This window comes from Ciona robusta, unplaced genomic scaffold, assembly GCF_009617815.1.
Source record: "Ciona robusta unplaced genomic scaffold, ASM961781v2 AP042743.1".
NCBI lineage: Eukaryota > Metazoa > Chordata > Ascidiacea > Phlebobranchia > Cionidae > Ciona > Ciona robusta.
In genome coordinates, this window is record NW_028323122.1 from 151,033 (window position 1) to 168,638 (window position 17,606).

General features: G+C 42.4%; 1 protein-coding gene across 1 annotated transcript in view; it reads right to left on the reverse strand.

Moving 5' to 3' along the window:
• The window catches only part of LOC149723767 (uncharacterized), an 86,410-nt gene that overhangs the window by 39,888 nt on the left and 28,916 nt on the right, over positions 1–17,606 (reverse strand). Inside the window, exons 27-38 of the mRNA XM_089893485.1 lie at positions 6,609–6,732; positions 6,044–6,179; positions 5,112–5,185; positions 4,660–4,863; positions 4,255–4,386; positions 3,907–4,073; positions 3,479–3,642; positions 3,164–3,310; positions 2,828–2,961; positions 568–763; positions 435–514; positions 98–234 (exon numbers count right to left, since the gene is read on the reverse strand). Coding sequence (XP_089749611.1) covers positions 98–234; positions 435–514; positions 568–763; positions 2,828–2,961; positions 3,164–3,310; positions 3,479–3,642; positions 3,907–4,073; positions 4,255–4,386; positions 4,660–4,863; positions 5,112–5,185; positions 6,044–6,179; positions 6,609–6,732 — 1,695 coding nt within the window. The remainder of the gene's footprint in view (positions 1–97; positions 235–434; positions 515–567; positions 764–2,827; positions 2,962–3,163; positions 3,311–3,478; positions 3,643–3,906; positions 4,074–4,254; positions 4,387–4,659; positions 4,864–5,111; positions 5,186–6,043; positions 6,180–6,608; positions 6,733–17,606) is intronic.

Sequence of the window (17,606 nt, forward strand, 5' to 3'; positions counted from 1 at the left end):
GAACTAAACATCCCAATGTTACAATTATGATCCGATTGCAAAATATATGATATCACCCCCTTTTTGAAAGTTGGGTAACATACAACCCCCAACTTACATCAGATTCCATCTTATCCCTGAGTTGTTCCTCCGTTGCCAACTTTGCTCCAACCCCCTCACATTTACTTTCAGCTTCACTATACGTGTAACTTTTACCAACAGCTTCTATTCCCTCCCACAGTAAGAACGCGTTTCCTACAAAGTCAACAATCACACACGCACTTGCAGAGCCAGCGGGGTTATAAGGCCTCCCGAAAACTCTTTTTAGTATTCTTTTAATTTAAAATTTATAAATTTAAAAATCTGGTTACGATATCTTTGTTTTCGTGGAGTTTATTCTTCATAAATCAAGGAGTAAAAGTGAAAAATATCACCCCCGTCTCCAACCCACGTACCTGTTATAGCCATGGTGTGATGACAAACGTCCAACAATGTTTCGTTCAAAACCCAAATTGAAAAATTCCCCCCATAGTATCTGTAATGATGTCACAATAATATGACATCACAATAATATGACATCACACATACCGTCCACCCATTTGTATTTTATCCCATGGTTCAGTGACGTCATCAACAAAATAACTTTCATCTTTCAGCAACAACTTGAGCGAGGCATGGTTATGTCGTCGGCAACCAATGTATTGGTTCATGTTAGACGTATCGCATTTAGTTACCGTCACAGGTTTCTTGATGTCGTCTTTCGTGTCGCCCGTCATTTCCTCACCTACAAACATAGATATCATATTAACAAACAACCCACCCACCTGTTAAACACAACCCACCCACCTGTTAAACACAACACACCCACCTGTTAAACACAACCCACCCACCTGTTAAACACAACCCACCCACCTGTTAAACACAACCCACCCACCTGTTAAACACAACCCACCCACCTGTTAAACACAACCCACCCACCTGTTAAACACAACCCACCCACCTGTTAAACACAACCCACCCACCTGTTAAACACAACCCACCCACCTGTTAAACACAACCCACCCACCTGTTAAACACAACCCACCCACCTGTTAAACACAACCCACCCACCTGTTAAACACAACCCACCCACCTGTTAAACACAACCCGCCCACCTGTTAAACACAACCCACCCACTTGTCAAACACAACCCGCCCACCTGTTAAACACAACCCACCCACCTGTTAAACACAACCCACCCACCTGTTAAACACAACCCACCCACCTGTTAAACACAACCCACCCACCTGTTAAACACAACCCACCCACCTGTTAAACACAACCCACCCACCTGTTAAACACAACCCACCCACCTGTTAAACACAACCCACCCACCTGTTAAACACAACCCACCCACCTGTTAAACACAACCCACCCACCTGTTAAACACAACCCACCCACCTGTTAAACACAACCCACCCACCTGTTAAACACAACCCACCCACCTGTTAAACACAACCCACCCACCTGTTAAACACAACCCACCCACCTGTTAAACACAACCCGCCCACCTGTTAAACACAACCCACCCACTTGTCAAACACAACCCACCCACTTGTCAAACACAACCCACCCACCTGTTAAACACAACCCGCCCACCTGTTAAACACAACCCGCCCACCTGTTAAACACAACCCACCCACCTGTTAAACACAACCCACCCACCTGTTAAACACAACCCACCCACCTGTTAAACACAACCCACCCACCTGTTAAACACAACCCACCCACCTGTTAAACACAACCCACCCACCTGTTAAACACAACCCACCCACCTGTTAAACACAACCCACCCACCTGTTAAACACAACCCACCCACCTGTTAAACACAACCCGCCCACCTGTTAAACACAACCCACCCACCTGTTAAACACAACCCGCCCACCTGTTAAACACAACCCACCCACCTGTTAAACACAACCCGCCCACCTGTTAAACACAACCCACCCACCTGTTAAACACAACCCGCCCACCTGTTAAACACAACACACCCACCTGTTAAACACAACCCACCCACCTGTTAAACACAACCCACCCACCTGTTAAACACAACCCACCCACCTGTCAAACACAACCCACCCACCTGTTAAACACAACCCACCCACCTGTTAAACACAACCCACCCACCTGTTAAACACAACCCACCCACCTGTTAAACACAACCCACCCACCTGTTAAACACAACCCACCCACCTGTTAAACACAACCCACCCACCTGTTAAACACAACCCGCCCACCTGTTAAACACAACCCACCCACTTGTCAAACACAACCCGCCCACCTGTTAAACACAACCCACCCACCTGTTAAACACAACCCGCCCACCTGTTAAACACAACACACCCACCTGTTAAACACAACCCACCCACCTGTTAAACACAACCCACCCACCTGTTAAACACAACCCACCCACCTGTTAAACACAACCCACCCACCTGTTAAACACAACCCACCCACCTGTTAAACACAACCCACCCACCTGTTAAACACAACCCACCCACCTGTTAAACACAACCCACCCACCTGTTAAACACAACCCACCCACCTGTTAAACACAACCCACCCACCTGTTAAACACAACCCACCCACCTGTTAAACACAACCCGCCCACCTGTTAAACACAACCCACCCACTTGTCAAACACAACCCGCCCACCTGTTAAACACAACCCACCCACCTGTTAAACACAACCCGCCCACCTGTTAAACACAACACACCCACCTGTCAAACACAACCCACCCACCTGTTAAACACAACCCACCCACCTGTTAAACACAACCCACCCACCTGTTAAACACAACCCACCCACCTGTTAAACACAACTCCTGCGCTTCATTAAACAGATGATAAGGCGTCACCCATCTCCACAACATCTTACGCTTCGGGTAGTCATAGCAACCGCGCGATGCAACAAACTTGTGCTTTGGTTCAACGAACATACATCTGTCAACGAACAGAAACATTCTGTTTAAATCGGAGAACGATGATGTCATTTCATGCGAAACCTCTCATGGCAAACTGTTCGTTGAACTAAGTTTTTGTTGCCACATATTTTGTAGCATTTGGTTATTTGGTTACGAGGATCGTCTGACTTCATAAATATTAGACCAGGACCACTATTATATAACATAGATATCATATTCACCTTAAGTTATACGCGAGAATATCATCAAACTTCTTGGTGAATCTGTTATGCATGTGGTGCATGACATAGAACGAAGTACGTAGGAACGGAAGGTAATTCGCTCCTTTGTTTTGTTCGAGGTCTACTTCGTTGTCGATGTTGATTGATCTGACCAATATAATAAAGTTAGGAATATATTGTTATTTACTAAATATATAAACCTAACATCACAGTGATAGCTATTTGAACTTGGGTGTTAAACATAACGTCACCTTTGTTTCATAAGTTGGGGCAAGATGGCACCCATGCAGCCCCAACGTAACACATGCATCCCACCTGTAATCCCTCCATGTTGGATCCTTGGGCAGTGGTTCCTTAGGAAAATGTTTCACACCGACCCAATATAAGGTATCGGACCCGTATTCGACACCAGCATCAACCACAAGCTGCTTCAAGAATTCAAAATCAACTTTGTCTTCCAAGTCGGCTAATGTTGCGTTCTGGAAAAATATATTAAAACTAGAATCAAATAAACAAACAATCACGCAAAGTGAAATGATTGTGGGGTACCTTGGGCAATATATAGTAATTATAGGGTTGTACAAGTTGTCAGCCATGCGTAAAAACAATCACCCACAAAGTTACATACGCGGTAACTCGTAAGCCGGCACGAGGTGTATGAAACAGAACACCAGTGTTATAACGACTGTCGTTACCCCGCGATGGCGAGGACAAATCAATCCCATCCTAAACAACAAACTTACATTTTGTCGACAAGCAGTCAAAGCTTTATCAAAGTTTAATTTTGTTTCATTTATTTTGTGGCAATATTGTCGGAACTGCTTCCACCCCTCGTCGCACGGCAGCGTGCATGACGACTCCTGGTTCCGGTCTTTATCCCAACCCCCAAACTCATTGCAACGATATTTAACTAATGAAACATATTTGAATTGAAAGTGACTTATTTTGCGTGGTGAGTATTATTGTTGCGTAATATTTACCTTTTTAAATACGACAGCAAAGATCTATCTAGAATAATTATTTAAAACAACGAAGAAAAAAGAGAATTAGCAGCAAAATGACAGTTGTTAAAACTCGCTAACACAACCCACCTGACAACTTCCCGGGCCCAGCCAGTCGTTCCCCGTTGCACCGGTATACCGATGTTTGGCCGAATATTGATGATGTGGATGTGACAAGTGAAGCGTGACCGACGGTGAAGCCAACGGTGGAGCAACTGACGACTGTGATCGATATTTAACATAGAGATCATCAACAACAACAATCAGTGTCACAGAATCATACAACTTACCTTAAATATTAAAATTGCCAATAAAACAAACATTGGCACACCCAATAAAAACATGGCAAGTTTCAAAAGTTTGAAACCCGCCATGTTTGCCGTAAACGCAGCAACCAGTGGAAAGTTTCAAACATGTTTCCAATAAACCCCTCTTTTCATCCATTGTTATAAACCAACCCCCCCAAACCCCTACCAACCCCAACCCACAACCCACCTTTACAAGCAGCAGGGTCGGGCCTCCAAACCCCATGCAAGCAGTCAGATGTATGTCTGGTGGTTCCCCTACTCACCCAGTACCCCCTATGACATTGGGTGGTTACCCTACTACGGAACTCGAACCCATGCACAGTTGCCGAGTACTCATGCTTTACTGCCTCCGTGTGGAACAAACTTATCGGAACTCCAACGCAAGTTAGGTCTGTGATGTCATAATCATATTATTAGAACATTACGATATAAAATAAAGATCAAGTGACGTCGATATTCATACGCTGCATGTGAGTTTTTATGGTTATTATGTTTTGCACAATAAACATAAAAACCAAACATAAAATACACGATAACTTAAACAAGATTACAACATAGAAACAATATACTTTCAACATAGAAACAATATACTTACAACATAGAAACAATATACCTTCAACATAGTAACAATATACTCACGACACTTAGGTATCGGGCACGTAAGTCTTGCAGTTGAAGCTTCATCAATATAACACCACGGCCCATGGATTGAACTAATGATAATATTAACTTTACTTTAATTTACCTTTATTTTAATTTAACTTTATTTTAATTTAACTTTATTTTAATTTAACTTTACTTTATTTTAATTTTACTTTAATTTAACTTTATTTTAATTTAACTTTATTTTAATTTAACTTTATTTTAATTTAACTTTATTTTAATTTAACTTTATTTTAATTTAACTTTATTTTAATTTAACTTTATTTTAATTTAACTTTATTTGTCTCTTCAAATACAGTAGTGAAGATTAAAGAATAATTAAACCAAAAATGATATAGCAATAAAACGACAAGTGTTACGACTACAGTTAAAACATATTTATATTGAAAAAAATAAGCGCGGTCGCACACCAAGCAGACAAACAACAAGCCATTTATGTTAAAGTTAAATTTCCAATAAAAACAAAAGTTTGCGCAAAGACACGACACGTACATTGGTAGTCAGGTTTAAAGACGATCGACCCAAATATTGGAGTGCGATGGAAACATATTTTGTATAAAAATGTGTGTGTGTAATAGACACAACATTAACCAAGCAACAGTTGTTATCCCCCCCATTGTTACAAGTGAATACACCATTGTTACAGGTGAATACACCATTGTTACAAGTGAATACACCATTGTTACAAGTGAATACACCATTGTTACAAGTGAATACACCATTGTTACAAGTGAATACACCATTGTTACAAGTGAATACACCATTGTTACAAGTGAATACACCATTGTTACAAGTGAATACACCATTGTTACAAGTGAATACACCATTGTTACAAGTGAATACACCATTGTTACAAGTGAATACACCATTGTTACAAGTGAATACACCATTGTTACACCACAACCCACCTTGTAGGGTTCCGACAATAGTTATGTTCGGCAACATTTTCATCAATATGATCGTCCCATGCCTTGCACACGCCACCCATTGTAATGTTCCAACCACCAATATAATCGACACCAACACCACGATAACATTCAGGTTCTGTTGGTGAAATATGTGGATGGTGTTGTTTACAATGTATGGTATGCTGTTACGTTATTTATATCTTCGAATAGGAAGATCAGATTAAATAAAACAACGAAGGGAATTAGCAGCCAAACAATGAAGCAGTTGAGTGTGCTCCGAGCAAAGATATTTAATATATAAATATTATCTAAATATGTTCATGCAAAGTTTTTTCGCGGTCCGGGGAAAAGTCCACGACACCATTAAGTCCCATCCGCGCTGCACCAGCTGGCAACTTTGCATGAACTTGTTTAGATAACATTTATATATTAAATATCTGTGCTCGGAGCACACTCAACCGCTAAAACAACAGTCGGTAAAACACGCTATGGGTAAAAATACTAGAGTAAAAAAAATCAATAAAAACATGGCAGTTAAACCATCACAATACACCAGCATACATACCAGCTTGACAAATATACGACAATTCCTCCACCCCCGACACGGCGTTCCATTTTCCTTCAACATCAACCGCAACCTTAGCCATCAAACATTCGGGCACCATGCATATTTCCTTATCGATAATTTGCTGTGATAACAACAAGATATTAGTGCAACCTGCATCTAGCCCAGAGGTTGCCAGTTCAAGGCTCATCGCTGCTACCATTGCGGGTGTATGTGTTTTTGGGCAAAACACTTAACAGTAAACTTGTAAGCAGACACAAGGTGTATGAAACAGAACACCCGTGTTATAACAACTGTCGTTGCTCCACCAAGCGAGGATAAATAAGTTACATACGTGGTAACTTGTAAGCGGGCACGAGGTGTATGTACAAAACATCTGTGTTGCAACAACTGTCGTTGCCCCCCATGCAAGGATAAATTAGTTACATACGTGGTAACTTGTAAGCTGGCACGAGGTGTATGAAACAGAACACCCGTGTTATAACGACTGTGTTGCCCGCCACGCGAGGATAAATAAGTTACATACGTGGTAACTTGTAAACGAACACGAGGTGTATGAAACAGAACACCTGTGTTATAACTACTGTCGTTGCCTGCCATGCGAGGATAAACAAGTTACATACGTGGTAACTTGTAAGCTGGCACGAGGTGTATAAAACAGAACACCTGTTTTATAACAACTGTCGTTGCCACGCTATGCAAGGATAAATAAGTTACATACGTGGTAACTTGTAAGCGAGCACGAGGTGTATGAAACAGAACACCTGTGTTATAACTACTGTCGTTGCCCGCCATGCGAGGATAAACAAGTTACATACGTGGTAACTTGTAAGCTGGCACGAGGCGTATAAAACAGAACACCTGTGTTATATCTACTGTCGTTGCCACGCTATGCAAGGATAAATAAGTTACATACTTGGTAACTCGTAAGCTGGCACAAGGTGTAGAAACAGAACACCTGTGTTATATCTACTCTCGTTGCCCTGCCATGCGAGGATAAATAAGTTACATACGTGGTAACTGGTAAGCGGGTACGAGGTGTATGAAACAGAACACTCGTGTTATAATGACTGTTGTTGCCCCGCCATACGAGGATAAATAAGTTACATATGTGGTAACTTGTAATCGTGCACGAGGTGTATGAAACAGAACACCCGTGTTGCAACAACTGTCGTTGCCCTGCTATGCGAGAATAAATTAGTTACATACGTGGTAACTTGTAAGCGAGCACGAGGTGTATGAAGCAGAACATCCGTGTTATAACGACTGTCGTTTCCCCGCCATGCGAGGTTAAACAAGTTACATACGTGGTAACTCGTAAGCGAGCACAAGGTGTAGAAACAGAACACCTGTGTTATATCTACTGTCGTTGCCACGCTATACGAGGATAAATAAGTTACATACGTGGTAACTCGTAAGCTGGCACAAGGTGTAGAAACAGAACACCTGTGTTATATCTACTGTCGTTGCCACGCTATGCGAGGATAAATAAGTTACATGCATGGTAACTCGTAAGCTGGCACAAGGTGTAGAAACAGAACACCTGTGTTATATCTACTGTCGTTGCCACGCTATACGAGGATAAATAAGTTACATACGTGGTAACTCGTAAGCTGGCACAAGGTGTAGAAACAGAACACCTGTGTTATATCTACTGTTGTTGCCCTGCCATGCGAGGATAAATAAGTTACATACGTGGTAACTGGTAAGCGGGTACGAGGTGTATGAAACAGAACACTCGTGTTATAATGACTGTTGTTGCCCCGCCATGCGAGGATAAATAAGTTACATATGTGGTAACTCGTAAGCTGGCACGAGGTGTATGAAACAGAACACCTGTGTTATAACAACTGTCGTTCCCCGCTATGCCAGGATAAATTAGTTACATACGTGATAACTTGTAAGCGGGCATGAGGTGTATGAAACAGAACACCTGTGTTATAACGACTGTTGTTGCCCCGCCATGCGAGGATAAACAAGTTACATACGTGGTAACTCGTAAGCGAGCACGAGGTGTATGAAACAGAACACCCGTGTTATAACGACCGTTGTTGCCCCGCCATACGAGGATAAATAAGTTACATATGTGGTAACTTGTAATCGAGCACGAGGTGTATGAAACAGAACACCCATGCTGCAACAACTGTCGTTGCCCTGCTACGCGAGAATAAATTAGTTACATACTTGGTAACTTGTAAGCGAGCACGAGGTGTATGAAGCAGAACACCCGTGTTATAACGACTGTCGTTTCCCCGCCATGCGAGGATAAACAAGTTACATACGTGGTAACTCGTAAGCGAGCACGAGGTGTATGAAACAGAACACCCGTGTTATAACGATCGTTGTTGCCCCGCCATACGAGGATAAATAAGTTACATATGTGGTAACTTGTAATCGAGCACGAGGTGTATGAAACAGAACACCCGTGCTGCAACAACTGTCGTTGCCCTGCTATGCGAGAATAAATAAGTTACATACGTGGTAACTTGTAAGCGGGCACAAGGTGTATGAAACAGAACACCCGTGTTACAACGACTGTCGTTGCCCACCATGCAAGGATAAATAAGCTACATACGTGGTAACTTGTAAGCGGGCACAAGGTGTATGAAGCAGAACATCCGTGTTATAACGAATGTTGTTGCCACACTATGCGAGGATAAATAAGTTACATACGTGGTAACTTGAAAGCGAGCACGAGGTGTATGAAACAGAACACCCGTGTTACAACGACTGTCGTTGCCCCACCATGCGAGGATAAATAAGCTACATACGTGGTAACTTGTAAGCGGGCACAAGGTGTATGAAACAGAACACCTGTGTTATAACAACTGTCGATTCCCCGCTATGCGAGGATAAATAAGTTACATACGTGGTAACTCGTAAGCAGGCATGAGGTGTATGGAACAGAACACCTGTGTTATAACGACTGTCGTTGCCCCGCCATGCGAGGATAAATAAGTTACATACGTGGTAACTTGTAAGCGGGCACAAGGTGTATGAAACAGAACACCTGTGTTATATCTACTGTCGTTGCCACGCTATGCGAGGATAAATAAGTTACATACGTGGTAACTTGTAAGCGGGCACAAGGTGTATGAAACAGAACACCTGTGTTATGTCTACTGTCGTTGCCACGCTATGCGAGGATAAATAAGTTACATACGTGGTAACTCGTAAGCGGGCACAAGGTATATGTACAAAACATCTGTGTTGCAACTAGGGATGGGCTAAGATCCAAACTATTCGGATTCGGCGAATCCGAATATCTAGGGTCTAATATTCGATCGAATCCGAATATTCGATGACGTCATTCAACTAATTTACTGTGGTGAAACAAATGAAATTGTATAACCGGTGCATATCCAGCGTCGTTTCTATTGGTATCGTTCTATCGTAGCGTTATCTGCGAGCCGAGAAATTAATTAAAAACCTGTCAATCAACGCCGGCCGAGTGCATATAAAACGCGGCGCACCGGCTATTGGCCACATGCAATTAAAGTTTTACTCGATTTCTACACCATTATAGGATCCATAAGTACAAAGGTAAAACGTTGTATTGATGAGTAGATTTTTCGTTATGAATACGGTAGAATTTAATTCATATTTTGTTTTATCGTATTTTACCTGTAGCCAGGATTGTAAAATTTATAAATTGTAATGGTTTCGTTAATTTTTAAATATCTGGAATCGGACATTGTATAAAGCTAAGCTTCTGAGAGTGCGCCATAAAGAATAGGCGGGGTCCGAAAGCTAATGACGTCATAAGGAGAAAAGGCGCACGCGAACACTTTCGGTTTTAGTCTGAAGGCGCGTTAATAAAAATTCCACAAAACACGTGGTTTCCGATCAAACGAACACGTGGTTCACAATTAAAGAGACCGCACAAAACTACGAGTTTCGTGAATTGCACTGTTACGAGATGTAGAATTAACTACTGCTACTGGTTAATTCAAGTTAACAAAATTTAAACAACATTTATTTATAACTGTTACAGAAGATTTTGCAATATTAAAATAAAAACAGTTTTACGATTTTTCGCTTTTAATTACCAAATCATACGCGGAAACATAGGCCACTCAGTAGTTCGTAGGCGCTGCGATTCGTTAATTTCCTAGAGTAAATTCGAACGAAATTTGTGTGAACTGAGTTACGTTATAAACTCTAATGTGAAACCCGCGTAATTGTTGGTTGTAAAATCAAGATTTTTTATATTCAGACGATCACGAAATTACTGTTTTGGCGAATTCAGTAGTGTGTGTGGCATTTCGTGGGCAATAGAAAGTATTCGGATTCGATCGAATACCTAAAAATGCGTCGAACAACGCCGAATATTCGGATTCGATTCGGCCCATCCCTAGTTGCAACAACTGTCGTTGCCCGCCATGCCAGGATAAATAAGTTACATACGTGGTAACTCGTAAGCTGGCACAAGGTGTAGAAACAGAACACCTGTGTTATATCTACTGTCGTTGCCACGCTATGCGAGGATAAATAAGTTACATACGTGGTAATTCGTAAGCGCGCACAAGGTGTATGAAACAGAACACTCGTGTTATAATGACTGTTGTTGCCCCGCCACGTGAGGATAAATAAGTTACATACGTGGTAACTTGCAAGCAAGCACAAGGTATATGTACAAAACATCTGTGTTGCAACAACTGTCGTTGCCCGCCATGCGAGGATAAATTAGTTACATACGTGGTAACTTGTTAGCTGGCACGAGGTGTATGAAACAGAACACTCGTGTTATAATGACTGTCGTTGCTCCACCAAGCAAGGATAAATAAGTTACATTTGTGGTAACTTGTAAGCGAGCACGAGGTGTATGAAACAGAACACCTGTGTTATAACTACTGTCGTTGCCTGCCATGCGAGGATAAACAAGTTACATACGTGGTAACTTGTAAGCGGGCACGAGGTGTATAAAACAGAACACCTGTGTTATAACAACTGTCGTTGCCACGCTATGCGAGGATAAACAAGTTACATACGTGGTAACTTGTAAGCGGGCACGAGGTGTATAAAACAGAACACCTGTGTTATAACAACTGTTGTTGCCACGCTATGCGAGGATAAATAAGTTACATACGTGGTAACTGGTAATCGAGCACGAGGTGTATGAAACAGAACACCCGTGTTGCAACAACTGTCGTTGCCCTGCTATGCGAGAATAAATAAGTTACATATGTGGTAACTTGTAATCGAGCACGAGGTGTATGAAACAGAACACCCGTGTTGCAACAACAGTCGTTGCCCTGCTATGCGAGAATAAATTAGTTACATACGTGGTAACTTGTAAGCGAGCACGAGGTGGATGAAGCAGAACATCCGTGTTATAACGACTGTCAATTCCCCGCCATGCGAGGTTAAACAAGTTACATACGTGGTAACTCGTAAGCGAGCACGAGGTGTATGAAACAGAACACCCGTGTTACAACGACTGTCGTTACCCTGCAAGGATAAATTAGTTACATACGTGGTAACTTGTAAGCTAGCACGAGGTGTATGAAGCAGAACATCCATGTTATAACAACTGTCGATTCCCCGCTATGCGAGGATAAATAAGTTACATACGTCGTAACTCGTAAGCTGGCACAAGGTGTATGAAACAGAACACCTGTGTTATATCTACTGTCGTTGCCACGCTATGCGAGGATAAATAAGTTACATACGTGGTAACTCGTAAGCGCGCATAAGGTGTATGAAACAGAACACTCGTGTTATAATGACTGTTGTTGCCCCGCCACGCGAGGATAAATAAGTTACATACGTGGTAACTTATAAGCAAGCACAAGGTATATGTACAAAACATCTGTGTTGCAACAACTGTTGTTGCCCGCCATGCGAGGATAAATAAGTTACATACGTGGTAACTCGTAAGCTGGCACAAGGTGTAGAAACAGAACACCTGTGTTATATCTACTGTCGTTGCCACGCTATGCGAAGATAAATAAGTTACATACGTGGTAACTCGTAAGCGCGCATAAGGTGTATGAAATAGAACACTCGTGTTATAATGACTGTTGTTGCCCCGCCACGCGAGGATAAATAAGTTACATACGTGGTAACTTATAAGCAAGCACAAGGTATATGTACAAAACATCTGTGTTGCAACAACTGTCGTTGCCCGCCATGCGAGGATAAATAAGTTACATACGTGGTAACTCGTAAGCTGGCACAAGGTGTAGAAACAGAACACTTGTGTTATATCTACTGTCGTTGCCCGCCATGGGGGATAAATAAGTTACATACGTGGTAACTCGTAAGCTGGCACAAGGTGTAGAAACAGACCCCCCATGGGGGATAAATAAGTTACATACGTGGTAACTCGTAAGCTGGCACAAGGTGTAGAAACAGAACGCCTGTGTTATATCTACTGTCGTTGCCACGCTATGCGAGGATAAATAAGTTACATACGGGGTAACTCGTAAGCGCGCACAAGGTGTATGAAACAGAACACTCGTGTTATAATGACTGTTGTTGCCCTGCCATGCGAGGATAAATTAGTTACATACGTGATAACTTGTAAGCGAGCACGAGGTGTATAAAACAGAACACCTATGTTATAATGACTGTTGTTTCCCCGACATGCAAGGATAAATAAGTTACATACATGGTAACTTGTAAGCGGGCACGAGGTGTATGAAACAGAACACCTGTGTTATAACGACTGTCGTTTCCCCGCCATGCGAGGATAAATAAGTTACATACGTGGTAACTTGTAAGCGAGCACGAGGTGTATGAAACAGAACACCCGTGTTATAATGACTGTCGTTGCCCCGCCACGTGAGGATAAATAAGTTACATACGTGGTAACTTGTAAGCGGGCACGAGGTGTATGAAACAGAATACCGTGTTATAACGACTGTCGTTGCACCGCCATGCGAGGATAAATAAGTTACATACGTGGTAACTTGTAAGCAAGCACAAGGTATATGTACAAAACATCTGCGTGGCAACAACTGTCGTTGCCCGCCATGCGAGGATAAATAAGTTACATACGTGGTAACTCGTAAGCTGGCACAAGGTGTAGAAACAGAACACCTGTGTTATATCTACTGTCGCTGCCACGCTATTCGAGGATAAATAAGTTACATACGTGGTAACTCGTAAGCGCGCACAAGGTGTATGAAACAGAACACTCGTGTTATAATGACTGTTGTTGCCCCGCACGCGAGGATAAATAAGTTACATACGTGGTAACTTGTAAGCAAGCACAAGGTATATGTACAAAACATCTGTGTTGCAACAACTGTTGTTGCCCGCCATGCGAGGATAAATAAGTTACATACGTGGTAACTTGTAAGCGGGCACGAGGTGTATAAAACAGAACACCTGTGTTATATCTACTGTCATTGCCCCGCCATGCGAGGATAAATAAGTTACATACGTGGTAACTTGTAAAAGGCACGAGGTGTATAAAACAGAACACCTGTGTTATATCTACTGTCGTTGCCCCGCCATGCGAGGATAAATAAGTTACATACGTGGTAACTTGTAAGCGGGCACGAGGTGTATAAAACAGAACACCTGTGTTATATCTACTGTCGTTGCACCACCATGCGAGGATAAATAAGTTACATACGTGGTAACTTGTAAGCGGGCATAAGGTGTATGAAACAGAACACTCGTGTTATAATGACTGTTGTTGCCCCGCCACGCGAGGATAAATAAGTTACATACGTGGTAACTTATAAGCAAGCACAAGGTATATGTACAAAACATCTGTGTTGCAACAACTGTTGTTGCCCGCCATGCGAGGATAAATAAGTTACATACGTGGTAACTCGTAAGCTGGCACAAGGTGTAGAAACAGAACACCTGTGTTATATCTACTGTCGTTGCCACGCTATGCGAAGATAAATAAGTTACATACGTGGTAACTCGTAAGCGCGCATAAGGTGTATGAAATAGAACACTCGTGTTATAATGACTGTCGTTGCCCGCCATGCGAGGATAAATAAGTTACATACGTGGTAACTCGTAAGCTGGCACAAGGTGTAGAAACAGAACACCTGTGTTATATCTACTGTCGTTGCCCCGCCATGCGAGGATAAATAAGTTACATACGTGGTAACTTGTAAGCGGGCACGAGGTGTATGAAACAGAACACCTGTGTTATATCTACTGTCGTTGCACCACCATGCGAGGATAAATAAGTTACATACGTGGTAACTTGTAAGCGGGCACAAGGTGTATGAAACAGAACACCTGTGCTATAACGACTGTCTTTACCCCGCCATGTGAGGATAAATAAGTTACATACGTGGTAACTTGTAAGCGGGCACGAGGTGTATGAAACAGAATACCGTGTTATAACGACTGTCGTTGCACCGCCATGCGAGGATAAATAAGTTACATACGTGGTAACTTGTAAGCGAGCACGAGGTGTATAAAACAGAACACCTATGTTAAAATGACTGTCGTTGCCCCGCTATGCGAGGATAAATAAGTTACATACGTGGTAACTTGTAAGCGGGCACAAGGTGTATAAAACAGAACACCCGTGTTATAACAACTGTCGTTGCCCCGCCATGCAAGGATAAATAAGTTACATACGTGGTAACTTCTAAGCAGGCACAAGGTGTATGAAACAGAACACTCTTGTTATAACGGCTGTCGTTGCCCTGACAAGCGAGGATAAATAAGTTACATACGTGGTAACTCATAAGCGAGCACGAGGTGTATGAAACAGAACACCAGTGCTATAACAACTGTCGTTGCTTCGCCATGCGAGGATAAATAAGTTACATACGTGATAACTTGTAAGCGGACACGAGGTGTATGAAACAGAACACCTGTGCTATAACGACTGTCTTTACCCCGCCATGCGAGGATAAATAAGTTACATACGTGGTAACTTGTAAGCGAGCACGAGGTGTATGAAACAGAACACCCGTGCTATAATGACTGTCGTTGCCCCGCCATGCGAGGATAAATAAGTTACATACGTGGTAACTTGTAAGTGGGCACGAGGTGTATGAAACAGAACAACCGTGTTATAACGACTGTCATTGCCCGCCATGCAAGGATAAACAAGTTACATATGTGGTAACTTCTAAGCAGGCACAAGGTGTATGAAACAGAACTCTCGTGTTATAACGGCTGTCGTTGCCCTGACATGCGAGGATAAATAAGTTACATATGTGGTAACTTGTAAGCGAGCACGAGGTGTATGAAACAGAACACCTGTGCTATAATGACTGTCGTTACTTCGCCATGCGAGGATAAATAAGTTACATACGTGGTAACTGGTAATCGAGCACGAGGTGTATGAAACAGAACACCCGTGTTGCAACAACTGTCGTTGCCCTGCTATGCGAGAATAAATAAGTTACATATGTGGTAACTTGTAATCGAGCACGAGGTGTATGAAACAGAACACCCGTGTTGCAACAACAGTCGTTGCCCTGCTATGCGAGAATAAATTAGTTACATACGTGGTAACTTGTAAGCGAGCACGAGGTGGATGAAGCAGAACATCGGTGTTATAACGACTGTCGTTTCCCCGCCATGCGAGGTTAAACAAGTTACATACGTGGTAACTCGTAAGCGAGCACGAGGTGTATGAAACAGAACACCCGTGTTACAACGACTGTCGTTACCCTGCAAGGATAAATTAGTTACATACGTGGTAACTTGTAAGCTAGCACGAGGTGTATGAAGCAGAACATCCATGTTATAACAACTGTCGATTCCCCGCTATGCGAGGATAAATAAGTTACATACGTCGTAACTCGTAAGCTGGCACAAGGTGTATGAAACAGAACACCTGTGTTATATCTACTGTCGTTGCCACGCTATGCGAGGATAAATAAGTTACATACGTGGTAACTCGTAAGCGCGCATAAGGTGTATGAAACAGAACACTCGTGTTATAATGACTGTTGTTGCCCCGCCACGCGAGGATAAATAAGTTACATACGTGGTAACTTATAAGCAAGCACAAGGTATATGTACAAAACATCTGTGTTGCAACAACTGTTGTTGCCCGCCATGCGAGGATAAATAAGTTACATACGTGGTAACTCGTAAGCTGGCACAAGGTGTAGAAACAGAACACCTGTGTTATATCTACTGTCGTTGCCACGCCACGCGAGGATAAATAAGTTACATACGTGGTAACTTATAAGCAAGCACAAGGTATATGTACAAAACATCTGTGTTGCAACAACTGTCGTTGCCCGCCATGCGAGGATAAATAAGTTACATACGTGGTAACTCGTAAGCTGGCACAAGGTGTAGAAACAGAACACTTGTGTTATATCTACTGTTGTTGCCCGCCATGCGAGGATAAATAAGTTACATATGTGGTAACTTGTAAGCGGGCACGAGGTGTATAAAACAGAACACCTGTGTTATATCTACTGTCATTGCCCCGCCATGCGAGGATAAATAAGTTACATACGTGGTAACTTGTAAAAGGCACGAGGTGTATAAAACAGAACACCTGTGTTATATCTACTGTCGTTGCCCCGCCATGCGAGGATAAATAAGTTACATACGTGGTAACTTGTAAGCGGGCACGAGGTGTATAAAACAGAACACCTGTGTTATATCTACTGTCGTTGCACCACCATGCGAGGATAAATAAGTTACATACGTGGTAACTTGTAAGCGGGCATAAGGTGTATGAAACAGAACACCTGTGCTATAACGACTGTCTTTACCCCGCCATGTGAGGATAAATAAGTTACATACGTGGTAACTTGTAAGCGGGCACGAGGTGTATGAAACAGAATACCGTGTTATAACGACTGTCGTTGCACCGCCATGCGAGGATAAATAAGTTACATACGTGGTAACTTGTAAGCAAGCACAAGGTATATGTACAAAACATCTGCGTGGCAACAACTGTCGTTGCCCGCCATGCGAGGATAAATAAGTTACATACGTGGTAACTCGTAAGCTGGCACAAGGTGTAGAAACAGAACACCTGTGTTATATCTACTGTCGCTGCCACGCTATTCGAGGATAAATAAGTTACATACGTGGTAA